Below are 20,301 nucleotides of genomic sequence, written 5' to 3'. Positions count from 1 at the left end.
ATATTTTCATATTCATCATCTTATTCAAATATTTTGACTTTCAGGCTTTTTCTTGCAACACCGGTGGGACTTTCTCCAATTCTGCTCAAATAAATAAAATACTCCAAATGTTTCAGTGGTGCCTGCGTCCCATGTTGAAGTTGGTCACTGTAGAGGTTTCCTTCAGGGTTTCCAAGCAACTGCGAACTTTACCAAAGTTTGTTAACTAGGTCTGAAGATCCCCACATTTCCTTCTTTCTTTCTTTCTCTCTGAAAATCCTGGGGGTCCTGGCTTTTATTTATTTCATTTCTTACAGCAGCAGCAGCACAAGCATCTCCACGACGAGACAAACACACCAGTCAGCAGCCAAAAAAATAAAGATGTGCTGAGGTCCATCTGATGTCCAACAGGCTGCTTCAGGACATCACGTCATGTTGTCTGAGTCTGGACGAGACGTTTGGACTGGGATGTCACCAAACGACGAGTCACAGTGGACTGACCATTTTTAACCAAATTTTAAATTTTAACCAAATTTGCCTTTGGAGTAACAGATTAGCCCAAAATACTCGTCCAGCCAATCAGTGTTCCACTGTTCCCTCCCAGTAAAATAAATAAATAAACAATCAAAAAAATCGAACAGAATCAAGAGCCAAGTGATTGGCTTAAAATTCCAAAAAAAAAGACGAGTCATGTGGTTTCACTTTCAACTGATTCAGTCCTGCGACTTTATTTATTTATTTGTTTGTTAGCCGCCGCTGGGCACAAATGCCTGCTTTTAAAGCTTGTGTCAGATAGTCCCCCGCCAGCCACGGCTTCCATACCCACGCTTAACTACTACATTTTAGCATGCTAAAAGCAGTGCTAGCAGTGAGCCGATCTGCATGTCATGAGTCATTTGTGCGGACGAGTTGCACGGTAACGTCTCTAATCAGGGAGCCTGGTTCTGCTTCTCGGTGGGAAGAGGAAAAGTCTCTGAGAGGCCAGGTCAACAAAGGTCAATGAAGTCATTGAGGTTCGTGAGCTTCAGAATGTCTGAGAGTACAAGAGAGGCCCGGCTGGAGGAGGCAAGGAGCAGCTGAGTGGACGAGGACTGCAGGAGAGCCTCTGAGAGCTTCCAGAAACACCTTCAGGCCTAATTGACTTTGGGGAAAAAAGGGAAAAAAAATAAAAAACAGAAAATGTGCCCAAGTGCTGTGACTTCTGTCATGTGCTGCAAAAAAAAAAACTCATCATCGCCGCTGGAGCCGCAGGAACTTTGTTTTTCAGTCCGAATCGTAGCAGGGAGGGAAATGGAAATGGGACACGGCCTCGCAGCTGTTTTCCAATGTCAGACGTGTCAACTTGCAGAGCGACACTGCAGGTTGAACGTCTGAAGATCAAGTGAGTAAATAATAAATATGAAGCCCAGCTTCTCCACAAAGTAAAGGGAAACTAAAAAAGAGGTACCACCAATGTTTCTGTTAAATGGACCTTTATACTGATTTTTTTATTTTATTTTTTTTTATTCTTCATTCCAGTAATATGACGACGTTAGCCAGGTGTTCACAGCAGACTGAAATATTCCCACTCATGCCTCCGGTAAAACTTCTCCCCTTCTCACTTATCCTCTCTTTGAAGTTCACCTCAAGTCCGTCTCCACTTTCTTCTCTATTTAACCTATTATCTTTTTTTTATTTTCTTTTTTTTTGGCTTTAATAGCCCAGGATGATGTTCTCCCTCCCTGCCTCCTGCTCCTTCGCTCTGTTCTTTCAGTCCCCACCGAGACCTTTGCCTGAACTTTGTCCAGAGGGCCTGGTTTTATTAAAAATTAGATTTCCTCCGTTGTCTCTGCGGCTCCGTCTCTCAGCTCCTGCTGGAGCAGAACCTCGGAAGCCCGCCTGCAGCCTGCAGCTCTTTGGGGTTTTTCATATCCAGAACTCTGTACGACTCTACAACTTACTTTCAAAAAAAGGAAAGAAAAAAGGTAATGGCGTGTAATTTCGCCGACCTCAAATGCTAAATTGAAAAATGCATGCTAATGGCTGCAGCTCGGCACAAACGCTAATACAAGCGAGTTGTGCTCTGACTAGAGGAAGCAGCCAAATGTCATGTTGAATGTTAATGCAGTGACTACAGACTAGCTGCCGACCAGACCAAACCAGACCAGTCTAGACCAGAACATACCAGTCCAGACCCGACAAGACCAGATTTAGCCCCCTGAAGCAGATTACTCAGTGCGTTTACATGACACTCGAGAAAACCAAATTATTGCCTTAGTCCAACTATGATCGGACAACTGAAGTGCATGTAAACGCTTTAGTCTGACAAAGAGTTTCAAAAACTCCAATTGAGACACCCAGATAATGCAATTGGAATTCAAATTCGGACTTGGTCAGAGTTTAACTGGACAATCCGTGTGCACATGCGCCACACCCCCACGCCAGCGTCTGCACCCAGAACAAAAACATTCAAGACACGAGCTACTGCAACGTGTGGCGCAACCGAGAACCTTTTTAGTTAATTTGTGTTCTCCAAGTCTGCAACGACACGGTGCTCTGTACAACTCGCCAGTTCATACAACTGGCAATGGCCTAACCCTTCTCACCTGCAGTGGAATTGGCTTCAGCGCTCGTAGTTACTTCCTGAAGGCTCTAAACAGCTTCACAAGTCCACAAAGTTTCTCAAATGATCCGGCGTCTTTCGGAAATTCGTTCAAACTCTTTTACCGTCGTGTTTTTACTGCATTTATCAACACAATAAAAGGAGTCAGTAGATACGTCTCATTGCCTCTACTGAAGCTCCATACACTACAATTTCAAACCCACTTCACTTCCAAGTCTGTTTTCTGAACCCGTATGTACCAAGAACGAAGGGCCCAGTTGACTCGCCACGGTGATGGCACAAAGTGTAGAATCAAAGACACGGTGTTGTTGTAGCCCTCCAACAGCATATAGCGTTGCAGTCTGCCTCTCCAAATCACCATTGGTTTCCTTACTGAACAGCGGCTGCGCTGCTGTCAGCGTGTCGTCAAAAAAATCACAGACATACACAACAGGATACTAGCGATTTTTATGAAAGTAAAGAAACAATGATAGCTGAGGGAAACCAGTTGTCTCATGCAGCCCAAATCAAAATGTTACCTGGACACTGACTTCATTTACTAATACTTGAAGAAAGCCAAGTTTGCTGTGAGTCTCAGTGGCTCACAGAGGTAGACAGCTCATAGATAGCGCTCACTACAAGAGTATATTCGCTGTGGTAGATGTGGGCTTCGACAGTAAAACCGCCAGTAATATGTTGTGTACTTTTGTGAATTTCTGACCAATCTGCTGACGTTGGCGCAGCACATCTGCAGCTGTTCGGTGAGGAAACTCGTTAAATTGAAGACCACGATGAACATTACACCTGGAGTGTTGTATCGCGCTCCAGTTGTTTTGTTATTGTGCGATGAAAGAGGTTAACCGGAAGTTAAACCCTAAAAAGACTCCCCCTATCGCCCCCTAGTGTGGGGGAGGAGGATGCGTTCCCGTCAATAATTCGATTGTCTCAACTGCATGTACACGGGGACAAGGAGAGAAGTCCAATTAGACAAGAAAACTGAATTATGAGCTTAGTCCGATTAAGCTCTGCATGAAAATGCAGACTGAAGGCCCTGACAGAGCATCTGTCAGAAATCTCACCTTTTCATTCAACAGCATTTGAAGTTTTTCGGGAGTCAAGGAGAGGTAGGGGGAAAAAAGCATTCCGGACTTTTGGTTCTCTGCTCTTTGTCTTCTGAGGAAATGTTGTCTGGTTGTGATCACCGCAGTCCACACTGACGCTGCTCAGAAAGGATCTTTTCAAGGAGGCTCGGTGGTCAGCAATGCAGCTTCCTGCTAAGGTGGCAAAACATTGTTTATCGTTCTAATTACACTATTTCACTCTCCAGGTCTTTTATTGATCTACATGTATACTGCGTGACATTGAGAGTGTACTGCTGACATAGTAGTTTTATTTGTACTTTCCCATGGTCCCACCACTGACTAAGACTACTAAAATCAATTATTTGATTTTTAAAATAATTTTAGAATATTTTTTTTTTAAATATTTAATTTTAGAATCAATCTGACTCAAAAGAAGGAGTCAAATGTCAATATTAAAAACTTCACAAACCTTATTCTGGTGTTTTCTGTTTGCACAACAACAACAAAAACAACACAATTTAGACAGCAGCTTCCTGTTTCTGATCACGCAGGTCAGAATCCTTGAAAATCTTCTTTTTTTTGAAAGAATTTTACACACTTGCTCAATAGCGCCTCCCACATAGACCAAAAAACTAGAATGGCCATAGCGCCCTCTAGGAAGGTCGTAGACACATGGGATAAAGACCCGCGTGTTCCTTGAACTCATACCTAATTTTCATAAACGCTAACCTATAACCCCAAACAAACCGGAAGTGAGATATTTTCACTTGTTTGAAAAAATCTCAAAACAACACAATAGGTGTGACAGACTTGAAATCGGAGTATGATGTAGACCACACCTTCATGACCTACAATCATCGAAAACTTTGTGATAGAGGCTTCAGTTTTCATTGTATGGACCTGCAAAGTAAAGGTCTTTTTCCCCAAAAATTTTGAACCCCATTTTCACCCCTTTCCCATATTCCAAAACTCACCAAATTTTGCATGCAGGTCGGACCTGCCCCAAATTTGGATTTCTTGAAAAAAAAGATTCACATCCACTCAATAGCGGGGCTGTCTACCCCACTTTCACCCCCTTAACATGCTTTGATTCGCACCAAATTGTGATCACTTGTCCAGGCTGCGAAAACCTTCCTGTGGTGACAAAATCAGGGCAAGAGCTCCTCCAGAGCGCCACCTACAGGTCGAGATGTAAAAAAAAAATTAAAATGGCCGTAGCGCCCCCTAGGAATGTTGCATCGACATGCAACAAAAACCAACGTGTTGGTCTCATCAAGCTCTATGTCGCGTACACTCTAACTTTTTTTGTACGAAAGTGAGATATTTCAATTTGTTTGAAATGCCCCCAAGTCGGACTGTCTGTTCATTCACTGGCCACGCCTACACCGTTATTCATACCTGGTTAAAAGGTACACAGTTAGATGCCACTATATTTACTGTAGATGCAGAAATGGCCGAGTTGGAAGCATTTGTTTCCCAGGTTTCAAAAACCTAGATATGAGAAAAAAAACTTTAATGGCCATAGCGCCCCCTAGAAAAGGTGCATCGACGTGCAACAAAAACCCATGTGTTCGCCTCATTGAGCTCTATGTCGCGTACGCTCTAACTTTTTGGATACGACATACAGAAAGTGAGATAGTTCAACTTGTTTGAAACGCCCCCAAGTCGGACTGTCCGTTCATTCACTGGCCACGCCTACACCCTTGTTCACGCTTGGATAAAAGTTACACAGTTAGATTCCTGAAGACCTTGGCTAAACGATGATGCCAATATCTTTCCTGTAGATGTAGAAATGGCCGAGTTGGAAGCATTTGTTTCCCAGGTTTCAACAACCGAGACATGAGAAAAAAACTTTAATGGCCGTAGCGCCCCCTAGGAATGTCGCATCGACGTGCAACAAACAACCGCGCGTTCGTCTCATCAAGCTCTACGTTGCATACCCTATAATGTATTTGATACGACAAGCAAGACGTGACATATTTCAAGTTGTTTAATGTCGGCCAAAAATGTTCATTTTTGAACTGAATATGAATATATCGTAGGTAATTGCACTTTGTTTTCTGATGTCTCCAATTTTACAATTTTATGCACTGAAAAAAGTATAACACAATAAACAATGTTTACGAGCCTCTAAATCATAATTCTTCATATTTATGGATATAGTTAGAACGTTTGATCGGCTTTGAGCATGAAAGATCCACAATGCAGAACACTGACTGCATAACGTTCTTTTTTCTTTTCCTTTTTTCTCAACTGGCAGGCAGAACATGATCAAAGGCTATTAAAACATGACAATCATAAATGCTGGCTTGTGATTGGACAACGCCCCATAACAACAGACATATAACTGCAGCTCAGCCCTCAGCCCTCACTCCCTTTTCCAAATGCCGTGAGGCATTCACAATTCTCCTAACTGCAACTAAGGAAATAAATTAATTTGTATAGGCATGTGAATCTTTGTGTACATGTTGACTCGGGCTTTCCTACCGTCAAAATGCTGCTTTGATCATGTTCATGTGTCACAATTTGGACATTCTGTTCCCCCACTTTAAGTCTTTACTATCCAGCCTAAAGTCTATCATGTAGACGCAGAAATGACCGGGTTCATAGAGTTTGTTTCCAAGGTTGCAAAAGCGGAGCTCATTCAAACACCCACGTGTTTGTCTCATCAAGGCCTAAAGTTTACATTTGACACCCTCATCCAAAAAAAAAAAAAACTGGTGGTGAAAAATCTGCATCATTTGCACACACGGGCTTATAATTATTTAGACTTCTTCCAGAGTCGGCAGATGTCGGGGGGGCGGCGTCGGCATTTGAAAAAAAAGTAAAGCTACTTCAAAATAGCATCATCATTATCATCGTCACCATCATCATCATCATCATCATCATCATCATCATCATCATCATCATCACCATTGTCGCTGAGGGAAACAATGATTGAGTGTTCTCACACCATTGGAATGAATTTGTCAAGGTTTGTGTTCATGTTTTGTGAACAGCAGTTCACAAACTGCTGTTCTATGCAGACACACGTACACACACGTACACTCACACACACACACACACACGCACACACGCACACACGCACACACACACACATAGTGTCTGTGTTGTGTGTTGACCTTCCACGACCTCTCTAGGGTACGAAATGACGGTGCACTGGGTCAGACCAGACCAGACCAGACCAGACCAGACCTGGTTGAGACCTGAAAGACTTCATTATTGTTTTGTTTTGTTTTCTCTCCTTGATGCAGGAACCCAGGAATTAACGGGAACAGCTGGTCACTGTTCACTCCTCAAATCAAGGAGTACTACACTCTTAACACCGAGCCCGCCAAGATGATGAGCATGCTGAGAGCCGACGAGTGTCGCTTCTGGACCAGCCGAGTGCCAGCGATAAGACAACTCTCAGGTCAGACTCTAGCAAACTAGAAAAACAATGCAAAGTCATCAGCACATGTCCCATCTCTGCTATACAAGAACTTTGTATTTTTCCACAGCGTGAAGTTTTTTTTTAAATTTTACTGAGAACTTGATTTCAATTATAATTTTTGACCACAGGATTAATTATTTTAAATATTTTTGTTTTGTTGGAAAAACAAAAAAAAAAAGGAGCTCACCAAGATCCCTCTAGGGACTGAAGTAAAAAGATAAATATCCCTTGGGGGTTTTAGCAAAGTGACAACATTTACAATCTTCCCTTGAACAGTGGGTTGACCTTCCACAACCCCTCTGGCAAAGGACCCTATGCACCAGATGTCCAGGGTTGAAATCTTGCCGCAAAATTTGTTTTTGTTCTCACACTAACTGACTAACGATGACTACGTTGGGAAAGTTTGGGCAGCTGTTAATGGTTTATCTATTAATGGTTTTAATTTGTTTTTGTTTTTTTGCGTGACTCCATCTTGTCCAGCGAACTCGTAACTTGTGCGACCAGTTTTCCACTCTTCCGCATAAAAGTTTCACAATTCAGGGCCAAGTGTTAAAAAGCAATCATAACCCGATGCAAATGAAATCAGCGCCGCGCGACGCAGTGACAGCCTCGGCTGTCTGAGCGCCGCCCAAGTATGTGCCGTATCAACACGACTTGGTTCTGGTTTTAATTTTCTGCTATCTGGGTCACCGCAGCTGCGTTCAGTCAGAGTAACTCTGCAACGTTCCCTCCTAAACCTTTTGACTGTGATCACTCGGTGGCTGTCGCGTCGCCACGGGCCGAATTATTGTGTGTTCTGCAGCAGAAGTTGGGGAAAAAAAGGAAACACTCCCCCCAAAATGTCGCCCTTTCCCAATAATTCTTGGGAATGAAACCAAATAGCAACAACAACAGGAGACCTTCAGGTCAGGTGACTTCATCCATCTTTTCATCACCCCAGTGACCTCTGAAGGCCACAGCTGTCCAGTTTGACCTTTGAAGATGCTCCGTGTGAAGTGTGAAGACTCTGCTTGGGGTTTTGTTTGCATCATTTCCTGTTTTTATTGTGAAGTTTTGAGGTTCTCCACCCTGATGTTATTCATTCATCTGTGTCTCCTCCTCATCTTCGTCCCCCTCATCCTCCTTCTTCTTCTTTGTCTTCTTCTTCTTCTTTGCTGCACGCTGTTCTTGTGTCCTGTTTCTGCACAGTAACTCCTGAAGCAGCTGTTGTGGTCAAACTCAAGTCTCAAAGTCCCACAGTCCAGTCTGTGATGGGTGCCACCAGGTTTCCACCCAAGTCTGTGTGTGTGTGTCTGTGTCCTGTTGTCTGCATCAACATCCACACAAACTTGAGTGTCACCTGGAATCCAGAATACTGCAGTACTGATCAGTCCTGATCCTTTACCGAGAAATTCAAGTTTTTGGCAAACACAGTAACACCACCAGGGTTTTAGCAAAGTGACAACATTTACAATCTTCCCTTGAACAGTGGGTTGACCTTCCACGACCCCTCTGGCAAAGGACCCTATGCACCAGATGTCCAGGGTTGAAATCTTGCCGGAAAATTTGTTTTTGTTCTCACACTAACTGACTAACGATGACTTTTGGCAAACACAGTAACACCACCAGAACTATTTAGCACCATCGAAACCACACTCATAAATCAATAAAGTGCGTCAACTATAACTTTCAGTATCACTATTAGCAGTATTTCTTGTTGTTATCTTCTTATGAGAAGCGCGCGCCCTCCCCTCGCGCCTGCTTTTTATGTGGCGCGCCTCGCCCTCTGCATCTCCTATAAATAACAGCCATCTCTCTCTCTCTCTCCCTCTGTCCGTCCGTCCGTCTGTCTGTTGCCTGTATCCCGTTTCAGCCGCTGTCGTCTCGACCGGACCAGCCGACCAGACCGCGCACGGCTCATGCACTCACCCCATCACAGCTGCGCGCCGCCGCCGCCGCCGCTGCTCTCACACTGGACTCACACAGCACCCGCCGCCACGCAAGGTGAGACCACCAGCACCTCGGCTCTGTCTTCTTCTTCTTCTTCTTCTTCCACTGCTGATACTGTGTTTAATAAAGTAATAAATTAAATTAGCTTGGTGCCTCCACTTAGTAGAATGTAAAATAAAATACAATGAACTCTACTAAGAATAAGAAAGGGAAACAGACTGCAGACTTTCAATAAAAGACTGAAGTGTATTTCCTTCTGTAAATCACACATTAAACGCATACATATTCACAACTTGTGACATTCTGAAATATTGAACACTCAGAGCAAGAAATAAAAGAAATACAATAAATCCCATAAACAACAAAAAAAAAAAAAACCCGTTGCAGGCCTGAATCGAAGCTTGGGAGCGGTGAGGTCATAAACTTGGTGACCGTTTCGCTTTTAACTTTTTAAAAAAATAAATAAGTGCACTGTTTGTCTGCCGTACTCACTGTGCGTTGTTCTTGAGTGTGAGAAAGATGAATGAAAGTTAGAAAGAAGATGAGAAAAGGGTTGAGAGATAACCGAAGGCTCTGGTAGTGGTGAAGATGGTGGTTGAGAATGCTGAGGAGAGTCACACGCAGCCCGACACGCCGTCGACACCTGCCGCTCGCCACTCCAGTGGTCGCTAATAACAACAAAAAGGTCCAAGGAACACATCCGCTGTGTCCTCTGGCAAACAAAAATATACACTTAACCGGATAAACATTCACTTCGATCGCATGAAATCTTGCCGAATTCATAAACCACGATACGTGCACGCACACACACACACACACACACACACACACACACACACGCACACGCACACACACACACACACACACACACACACCATTACGAGGTATACACTTGTCCCTCGGCGCTAGCATGTTAGCACAAGCTAATCGCTAATCACCTTTAGCATCTATCTACAGCAACGTGGGTAACATTGCTTATTTTCATTTACCTGCGGTACGTTTTTCCTCGCTCACAATCGCTCGATAAACTCTGTATTTATCTTCATGCGAAGAAACACTTTTCCTCATTTCTATTTATTTTTTTTCTATTTATTCGTTTATTTATTGATCTATCTATTTATTGATCTACTTATTTATTTATTAATAAAGAAACATGGTGGCTTTTTCCACCGGGTTACATATAGAACGACAATGCCAGCTAAACAATGACAAAAGTGATGCGAACATGGTGATTAGTCACCCTCGTGTTGTACCGAGTCGACTTGGACACACACAAAGCACACCGCAGCCGCCACATGACAAAGACCAGCAAAAGTCATGTCAGCATTTCCTTATTTCTTCTCCCTACAGCTTCATGATGGCGGCGCTCTCCTGCTGTGCACCTCCTCCTCTGCCTCTTCTTCTTCTCCTCTTGCCTTTTCCCTTCGCTGCATCTGTCGACCTGGTGGTCACGACGAACCGCGGCCAGGTCAGGGGGACGGCGCTGACGGTGCTGGGCGGCCAAGTCAGAGCCTTTCTTGGGATTCCGTACGGGAAGCCTCCAGTGGGGAACCTGCGCTTCCGAGTCCCGCAGCCGGCGGGCAAATGGGAAGGAGTGAGGGAGGCCATCCAATTCTCAAACACCTGCTTCCAGCTCCAGGACACGATGTACCCAGGTAGGACACCAGTAGGATCTGCATCACGTTACAACGTGAGCAAAATCTACCTGTTGGGCTGCACCAGGTTGGCTAAAATTAAAATCTCATTTTGTATTTTCTTATGAAAACTCTTGTTTATTGATTTAGGATATTTTTGGTAAAACCACAAATAAAACAATGAAATAACTAGCAATTAGTTAGTTTCAATTTTTAATTTAGATTTCTAAGAAAGAAGAAGAAGAAGAAGATTTCTAAAAATAGTACGTAGCCATCAAAAAGAGAATGTGTAATTATAGTTAAACAAGATTTGAACTAACAATATGACACATTGTGAACCAGGACGATAATGAAACACACGAGGAGCCAGATCCACAAAGCGATTGCCCGGCTTTTGGGCCAGAAAATCCGTGTAAACAGCGCCAAAAACGGTGATTCCGATCCACAGAGGGGACGCAAACATGAAAATGGGTTGCGCCAGACTCATTTGAATGTATCTAAATGAGTCATTACGCGCAAAAGGACACACCCCCTTCTATGCAAATATGCCTCATTCAAACAGCTCCAGAAGGAGTCTGCCAAAACCAGGCGCAGTTTCTGGTTGCCAGACCGCAACATTCGCACCTGTTTCAGGTGCCGCATTTGTGGGCGTGTTTGCGCCTGCATGTCATTAGCGCAAAAACCTTTGTGGATCCCCGCATCTGTGGCGCAGATTGCAGCCGCAATCTTGCTGCAAAACGCGCCGCATTTTACCGCTGCGCGCCCTTCTTTGAGGATCTGCCCCGAGGTCTGTAAACTACGAAAGCCCTAAGCGGTTATGCTTTCGACATAAGAGGTTCATTTTCTGTGGATCTCAAGTTACTTAACTAATCATCTAAGGAAAACAAAGCCTATCGTTTTCCAGACAACGCTTTTAGTACAAATTTAGAGTTAAAATTTACTTTTGTGCAAAAGTGGAAAACCCAAAAATATTTTTTTAAGCCGCATGGACATTCAGACCTTACTGAACTGAGAAAAGATTTGAAGACCATCTCTGGCGGGGGAAGATTGAATCAGCCAATCAGAACAGAACACTGCTGTAAAAGGCACGAAGAGGCGGAGCTACGACACCGAGGGACTTCCTGAAACATGCCTCCCAATCGTGAGCCATGACGAGACTCGTTTCAACAGCAAGAGCTTTTCTTGACCCGAAGATCTGGTGACTCACCCTGGGCTGTGGCCCCGCCCACCTCGCATTGTGATTGGCTCCCGGGGTGGAGAAGCAGTGTTACACAAAGCAGCAATGGAGACCACAGACTGACACACACACACATAGAAAACACACACACCCACACTCCTCCAACACTCCTGACCTTCTCTGCTCCTCCCCCAGGGTTCCTCGGCACCGAGATGTGGGGCCCCAACACCCCAGTGAGTGAGGACTGCCTCTACCTGAATGTCTGGACGGCCCACCTGAACAACAGCCAGCAGGGGGCGCTGCCCGTCATGATCTGGATCTACGGCGGCTCCTTCACCTCGGGGACGTCCTCCCTGGACCTGTACGACGGCCGCATCCTGGCCCGATCCGAGAACGTGGTGGTGGTGTCGATGAACTACAGGTGAGTGGAGCGAACGCAGGTGACTCACTGTGAACGTCCACTAGAGGTCAGCTGGGAGCAGCACCAGAGGAAGTTCATGGTTGCTATGGTGGAATTTGTGTGTATGCTGTCATCCATCCATCCATCCATCCATCCATCCATCATCCCTCCATCCATCCATCATCCCTCCATCCATCCATCATCCATCTATCCATCCATCATCCCTCCATCCATCCATCCATCCATCATCCCTCAATCCATCCATCCATCCATCATCCCTCCATCCATCATCCCTCCATCCATCATCCCTCCATCCATCCATCTATCCATCATCCCTCCATCCATCATCCCTCCATCTATCCATCCATCATCCATCTATCCATCCATCATCCATCTATCCATCCATCATCCCTCCATCCATCATCCCTCCATCCATCCATCTATCCATCATCCCTCCATCCATCATCCCTCCATCCACCCATCCATCCATCATCCCTCCATCCATCCATCATCCATCTATCCATCCATCATCCCTCCATCCATCCATCATCCCTCCATCCATCATCCCTCCATCCATCCATCTATCCATCATCCCTCCATCATCATCCCTCCATCCACCCATCCATCCATCATCCCTCCATCCATCATCCATCTATCCATCCATCATCCCTCCATCCATCCATCCATCCATCCATCCATCATCCCTCCATCCATCCATCCATCCATCCATCTATCCATCCATCCATCCATCCATCCATCATCCATCCATCCATCTATCCATCCATCCATCCATCCATCCATCTCTGGTGTCTTCCTGAAACATTGATTCATCATTTATCATTTATCTTTTGAGCTACATTTCAAGTCAGTGAAAACAGAAAACCTCTGATTCACAACTTTTTTTATTCAACCACCCATATCAGAATTAAGTTGTTCCTCCTACATCTAGTGGAAAACACACAAAAAAATTAAAAGATATATATATATATATATTTTTTTTTTTCAATTTTAAGGCATACAAATCTAAAAATCAACCCTGATTACATACTTTTTTTTTCTTTTTCGCAGAGTCGGGGCTTTGGGTTTTCTGGCGCTCCCTGATAATGACAACATCCGTGGGAACGCAGGCCTGTGGGACCAGCGCTTGGCCATCCAGTGGACGGTCGATAACATTGCTGCGTTTGGAGGCGACCGCAACAAGGTAACTGTTCTCAGAGCTGAAGAAGAAGGAGAAGAAGAAGAAGGAGAAAAAACAAAACATTCTCGTTTCCTCATTTTCCAGATAACTCTGTTCGGGGGGAGCGCCGGCTCCGCGTCGGTGGGCTTACACGTGCTGTCTCCCGGCAGCAACGCCCTGTTTCAGAAGGCCGTGATGCAGAGCGGCGTCCCCACCACCTTTTGGGCTACGATGGCACTGGACCAGGCCTGGGTCAGGTGAGGGAAATGGAAAGGACATGGATGGTGTACTTCAGGGCTTCAGGATAAATAAACGTTCAATCAATCAATCAGCTTTTATTTGGATGGCATTAAATCACATCTATATGCGTCTCAAAGCGCTTTGTAGAATCAGGAGGAAACCAACTGAACCCTCCAGAGCAGCAGGGGGCAACAGCAGCCAGCAAAAGCTCCTGAAACCAAGAGCAGATCTGGACTCCAGAGGGAGCTCATCTGCTTTGACGGGTGTAAAGGAAATACAAAAAATGATGACAGAGCAAGAGGGGGGGGGGGGGGGGGGAGAGAGACTTGCGATTTTGAAAATCCAAATGGGATTTAATTGGTAGGATGATGTTAAAACTAGACAGTGATGGCTCTGAGTGATGTAAACACGGTGTTGACCAAAGGAAGCGAGAATTTGGTCGGATAAGAATGACAAATACAGCAAGTCAGTGGTGAGGAAATGTTGCCTCTCCCTCTCTTGGGCTCCCCGGCGCCCCCTGTTGACTGGGAGTAAAAGGGAGCCAACTTTATTTGCAGTAAAACTGAAAAGTACATCTTTCAGATTATAACTACATTAGCTTTAGAGATATATTTGTCAGCTCTTTTCATATTAAATAAAAACAAAAATATTTGAATATTTTTAGTATTTAAAATTGAATTTAAATCGTTCCAGGGATTTTTTTTTTATTTATTTATTTATTTTTAACAAAATCGTACAGCCTCACCTTACCTGCTCGTTCACGATCTCCAACAACAAATCCTCAGTTTCTTTTGTCACTCAACGTTATCACTACTAACAAATGGTCAACTTGCAGAGGCCAGAATCTGGGAACTGCGCTGGGCTGCTCCAACTCCAGTCCGGCTGTTCTAGAAACCTGTTTGCAGCAGGCGAACGTGACTGAGTTGGTGATACGACAATTCAGTGTGTTAACAAGTGCTGAACTTCTGGGAATCCCCTTCGTGCCTGTGGTGGACGGCGTCTTCCTACCCAGTGACGTTGATGTGTGTTTCTTTTTTTTTTATTTTTTGATGTGTTGCTTATTCTTTTAGAAAGCCTTGTAATTTAGACGTGTTGTATTGTATTCATTTTATCACAAGCTAATCTCTAATATAATATAATATAATGCTATCTTTGGATGTATGAATTGCTACACATTAAAAAAGAAATACGCAAAATATTATTATATTATTACTACTTGTTTTTTGTCCTCAGACGCTGCTGACTAGCAACACTCTCCTCAAAACGGAGGTGCTGTTGGGCTTGAACCACGATGAGGGGACCTTCTTCCTGATGTACGGAGTGCCCGGTTTCGGCATCTCCAACGATAGCCTGATCAGCAGAGCTCGGTTCCTGCAGAACGTGGAGTTGTTGGACCGCAGCCTGGACAGCGTCACCAGGCAGGCCGTCATCTTCGAGTACAGCGACTGGGCCAACGTGAACAACGGCACCAAGAACCGCGACTATCTGGGCAAGATGATCACGGACAGCATTTTCCTCTGCACGGTACAAGACTTTGCCAGCAGGTACAAAAGAGACACCTTTTTCCTCTTGGGGGTTGAGATGTAATCAGCCACATTTGCATCCGGTAAAACCTCTCGGATTTTATAGCACTTTAGCTATTTCAGGTCCAGAATGTGCACAGAAATGTATCGCGATTTAGTAATTCATCTTACTTACAGTTTTTCGCAAAATAAAAGTGGTATTTCTAAAATTTAGACAAGTACAAGTGCAGGTATTTCCATTGAATGGTGTGAAATGCATAAGCCGTAATTCTCATAAAATTTCGTCGGACGAGACTTTACGACAATTACGTTACGATTACGATTATGATTACTTGTACAAAAAAAAATTAAAAAAAATACGTCTCCTCCTCCGTCCAATCATAATGCACCATTTTCACTTAAAGTGAACTGGTCATGTGACCCTGTACATCACGTACGCTGACGTGTAAATCCGAAAAAGTGTTTCCATGACACTTTTGCGATGTACCTCTATATGGATACGTGTGAAAGACCACCTCATGAGAGAGACGAGAGGTTTTTCCAAGTTTAGCTGTTTCCATCACCAGTTTTTATTGCGATATTTAGGTTTTGCGCAATTCCAGGGGTTGAGGAAAGGCAGCAATTGATAGATAGATGGATGGATAGATAGATAGATATATAATGTTACCTTTTTAGACAGTTTTTTTTTATTCATCGCAAAGAGATGGTTGATTGGTGGTAAGATTTGGTAAATACATCTTTACTTATACTGTATACTTGGTTTAGGCTTATTATTCTGGGTGGCTCATGTACAGTTGAACCTCACCTGCATCAACGACTACGACAGTCAACAGACTCAACAATTTGGCCTCACTGACAACAATCACACCTAAACATCAATTGTGTTTTATAGTCGTCATGCTGTTTTCGCTCTCTCTCTCTACCTCACAGGTACTCCGTGGCTGGCGGTCAGCCTTTCCTCTACTTTTTCAACCACCGCTCTTCCATCAACCCCTGGCCATCTTGGATGGGCACCATGCACGGCTCCGAGATCGAGTTCGTCTTCGGCCGGCCGCTCAACGCTTCTCTGGGCTACACGCAGGCCGAAGTCAACATGAGCAGGAACTTCATGGCACACTGGGCCAACTTTGCCCGGACTGGGTACGAAATGACGGTGCAGTGGGTAGTGTTGTTTTCGTTGATGATGACGTTGACGAAATAATTTCGTCAACGCCCATTTTTTTCGTGACGAAGACGAGCCGAACATAAGTATTTGATGACTAAATTGTGACGAGACGTATGTGCGTTTTCGTTGACGAGACGAGACTAGACGAAAACGTTTGTGTTGCACGTAGGGTTGCCACCTCCTAGAGTTTCAAATCCGGAACATCTTGGGGGCGGCGGGGTTCCGATCTCTCGAGTCTGTTGACGACGGGGGGCGGAGGCGTCCCCAAAATATACGGGACAAAGTGAAGTGCGTCCCGTATCAGTTCATTACGGGACAGCTTTTTTAGTTGCCAAATACGGGACAATCGCGTATTTTACGGGAGGGTTGGCAACCCTATCTAGACCACAGACGGAAATCAAATGACGTTTTCTCATTTTCCCTAAAAAACGGGACAAGTGTGTCCCGGGAGAGATTATATTTTTCCCGGGACAGGTGGTGAAAAAAGAGAACAATTCTGGGAAAAACGGGACGGGTGGCTAGCTGCATTGCTTCGACGGGCTAAAGTTAGTTATTGTGTCATGTTGTATGCTTTATCATTGCATGTTGAGCCTTATAGCCTTCAGGCTAAAGCCACAAGGGTATGTGAGTCACGTTACAGAGTTCCAGCCACAAACGGTGCACTGTCTTCCGTATGAAGGTGACGTCAGATGCAAATCCTTAAACCTGATTTTGTTGCATGCAGTAAATAGCAGATACACAAGCTCATCATGCATCACGTTCGTAACACATGGTGAGCTTGTGTATCTACTATTTACTAAGCAGTACACCAGTATGCCAAGTATAAATGAGGCTTTAGTTGACTGTGTTGGTGTCCATATTGTTTTAAAACAATGCTGAGCAGATGTTGGTCAATGTGCCTTTCAATGACAATATCTGTTCAGATCACTTCATGATGGGTCTCAGAACTATTTGTGTGTGTGTGTGTGTCTGTGTGTGTGTGTGTGTGTGTGTGTGTGTGTGTGTGTGTGTGTGCGCGCCCCTCTGATCGCCTAGTGTTCTATCTGTTTTTATCACTTTTGATGGTTCTCAAAAATAAAACCAAAGAAAGAATCTTTTGTCTCTTAACTTGTAGAGTATAATAATAAACAGATTCCACTCAATTGGGAAGTCTAGGCTAGAGAGACATCAATCTGGTAAGTGGTGGTAAGGAATGAGTTATTTTACAAAAGGGTTAGGCAAATGAACTGCTTTATGAATTCAATTGCACTTCATATGACCTGTCAACTTTTGGATTCAATGTAATTTTGGCCTTATTGATAAACATCTTTTAAAAAAACTAACTGAACCTGGACCATAACCTTTAGTGATTTCGTTGACAAGAAATTGACGAAAATCTATTTGAGTTTTAGTCGACTAAAACTATTAAACATATAAAATGGCAACAATGTGACGAAAACCTTTTCAGTTTTAGTCGACTAAAACTAGACTAAAACTACCAAGGATACAAAATGACTAAAATGTGACTAAAACGAAGAAGCATTTCGTCCGAAAGACTATGACTAAGACTAAATCTAAAATGCCACAACACTAGCACTGGGTCAGACCAGACCAGACCAGACCAGACCAGACCTGGTTGAGACCTGAAAGACTTCATTATTGTTTTGTCTTGTTTTCTCTCCTTGATGCAGGAACCCAGGAATTAACGGGAACAGCTGGTCACTGTTCACTCCTCAAATCAAGGAGTACTACACTCTTAACACCGAGCCCGCCAAGATGATGAGCATGCTGAGAGCCCACGAGTGTCGCTTCTGGACCAGCCTAGTGCCAGCGATAAAACTCTCAGGTCAGACTCTAGCGAACTAGAAAAACGATGCAAAGTCATCAGCACATGTCCCATCTCTGCTATACAAGAACTTTGTATTTTTCCACAGCGTGAAGCTTTTTTTTTTTTTTACTGATAACTTCATTTCAATTATGATTTTTGACCACAGGATTAATTATTTTAAATATTTTGTTTTAAAAAACAAAAAAATAAAAAAAAGGAGCTCACCAAGATCCCTCTAGGGACTAAAGTAAGAAGATAAATATCCCATGGGGGTTTTAGCAAAGTGACAACATTTACAATCTTCCCTTGAACAGTCCATCAAGGAAAACAATTGAATGTCCATTTTCATGTTTTTGAACATCATCCAATATAATAAATCTGATTTTGAAATAAAATCAATTCATCATCCAGCCCTACTTGCCAGTGACTTTGCTCACATTTCACGTCAAATGAAGATCAGAATCAGAGTTTGTCAAAAAAATGGATTTTAACACGTTAAACTTCCGATTGAACATTTTGGGGGGACTTTGGAAATCACACCACGCTCCTTTCACACAGGTTAATCGGTCTGTCTTTGACATCGGAAACAAATACAGTACATTAATGGTCAAACATGACACTTCCCTCCATTCTGGGAAAATACAGTGAGGTTTTTTGGTGCTCAATGCAGCTGTAGTAGTGGTGAAAAACTGGTTCAGTGACACTGAAGGCAGCAGCACAGCAACTTCAGATTGAATTAGTCTTTGTTCTTTCTCCTCTTCTGTGGATTAAACTATTGTTTTGGTCTCGCTAATGCATTTTTCCCAAATAGCCATGCACACATGTTTTTTTTTTATTCCATCTTCAGGGTTGTTCCATCAGCTCGTGAGGTTGAGCTCTCTTTCTGTACTTTGTTTGAGATGAAAATAAAAAGACCCGTGTGCCCGTACGCCACTGTAAATTTCTCTGTTTGTCTCTCTTGCAGGTGACTTGGAGGCTTGTCGATCATCAGCAGGATTAAAACTGGCCTTCGATCCCCTCAGACTCGCTTTTTTACTGCTTCTACTCGTCACCCTTCTCTGGTGAGGAGGATGAAGACCTGCTGCAGAGCAGTTCAGCCGTCAAGTCGGACACAATCTGGAAGTGAATTCAAATAAATGAAATGTGTTAATAATGAGTATTTACAGTAACTGATCATTCAGGGTTTTTTTTTTTTTTTTGTTCACCAATTTTAATTTTGTGTTGTTATTCGGGACTGAGCCCCGGCGATTAGACCAGCTCTGAAGCAGAGCAGGTCATCGCAAGGCGAAGACCCGTTTGTTCTTTGTATGTTTATTATGAGTATTATTTTTCTTTTTCTCGGCACCTGCGCTTTAAACCTCAATTTCACCCCCTTAACATACCTGGATCGTTGCACAATTTTGCACGCAGGTCAGAACCCTTGAAAAATTTATTTTTTTGAAAGAATTTTACACACTTGCTGAATAGTGCCTCCTACATAGACCAAAAAACTAGAATGGCCATAGCGCCCTCCATGTGTTCCTTGAATTCATACCTAATTTTCATAAATGCTAATCTATAACCCCAAACAAACCGGAAGTGAGATATTTTCACTTCAAAAATCTCAAACTTTGTCATAGAGGCTTCAGTTTTCATTTTACGGCCCTGCAAAGTAAAGGTCTTTTTCCCCAAAAATTTTGAACCCCATTTTCACCCCTTTCCCATATTCCAAAACTCACCAAATTTTGCATGCAGGTCGGACCTGCCCCAAATTTGGATTTCTTGAAAAAAAAGAAATTCACATCCACTCAATAGCGCCCCCTAGACAAAATGGGGACTGTCTACCCCACTTTCACCGCCTTAACATGCTTTGATTCGCACCAAATTGTGATCACTTGTCCAGGCTGCGAAAACCTTCCTGTGGTGACAAAATCAGGGCAAGAGCTCCTCCAGAGCGCCACCTACAGGTCGAGATGTAAAAAAACACTAAAATCGCCGTAGCGCCCCCTAGGAATGTTGCATCGACACACGCCTACACCGTTATTCACACCTGGATAAAAGGTACACAGTTAGATTCCTGAAGACCTTGGCTAAACGATGATGCCAATATTTTTCCTGTAGATGTAGAAATGGCCGAGTTGGAAGCATTTGTTTCCCAGGTTTCAACAACCGAGACATGAGAAAAAAAACTTTAA

The 20,301-nt window shown here is 43.6% G+C and overlaps 2 protein-coding genes and 1 long non-coding RNA gene across 4 annotated transcripts in view; all 3 read left to right on the top strand.

Annotated features, from left to right (window-relative positions):
• The window catches only part of b3gnt5a (UDP-GlcNAc:betaGal beta-1,3-N-acetylglucosaminyltransferase 5a), a 309,683-nt gene that overhangs the window by 134,705 nt on the left and 154,677 nt on the right, over window positions 1-20,301 (top strand). The window lies entirely within an intron of this gene.
• On the top strand, window positions 6,824-19,254 carry LOC142890084 (uncharacterized). Its single transcript, XR_012927043.1, has 2 exons — window positions 6,824-7,054; window positions 19,092-19,254. It is a non-coding gene; the product is annotated as an uncharacterized LOC142890084 (long non-coding RNA).
• On the top strand, window positions 10,193-18,180 carry LOC142902222 (cholinesterase-like). Of its 2 annotated transcripts, none has more exons than XM_076048286.1 (8): window positions 10,193-10,659; window positions 12,011-12,236; window positions 13,284-13,416; window positions 13,498-13,649; window positions 14,468-14,654; window positions 14,866-15,176; window positions 16,086-16,317; window positions 17,910-17,954. In XM_076048286.1, exons 1-8 carry the CDS (start codon window positions 10,230-10,232, stop codon window positions 17,937-17,939), a joined length of 1,701 nt encoding a protein of 566 aa, XP_075904401.1. In that variant the 5' UTR covers window positions 10,193-10,229; the 3' UTR covers window positions 17,940-17,954. The 2 variants fall into 2 exon arrangements, with proteins under 2 accessions (XP_075904401.1, XP_075903640.1); XM_076047525.1 differs by lacking the exon at window positions 17,910-17,954 and adding an exon at window positions 17,991-18,180 and having other exon boundaries at window positions 10,194-10,659; window positions 16,086-16,295.

This window comes from Nelusetta ayraudi, unplaced genomic scaffold (assembly GCF_046127955.1).
Source record: "Nelusetta ayraudi isolate G7.1 ecotype Tasmania unplaced genomic scaffold, CSIRO-AGI_Nayr_v1 ptg000001l, whole genome shotgun sequence".
Lineage (NCBI taxonomy): Eukaryota > Metazoa > Chordata > Actinopteri > Tetraodontiformes > Monacanthidae > Nelusetta > Nelusetta ayraudi.
This window is presented reverse-complemented; position numbering and strand designations above follow the sequence as displayed.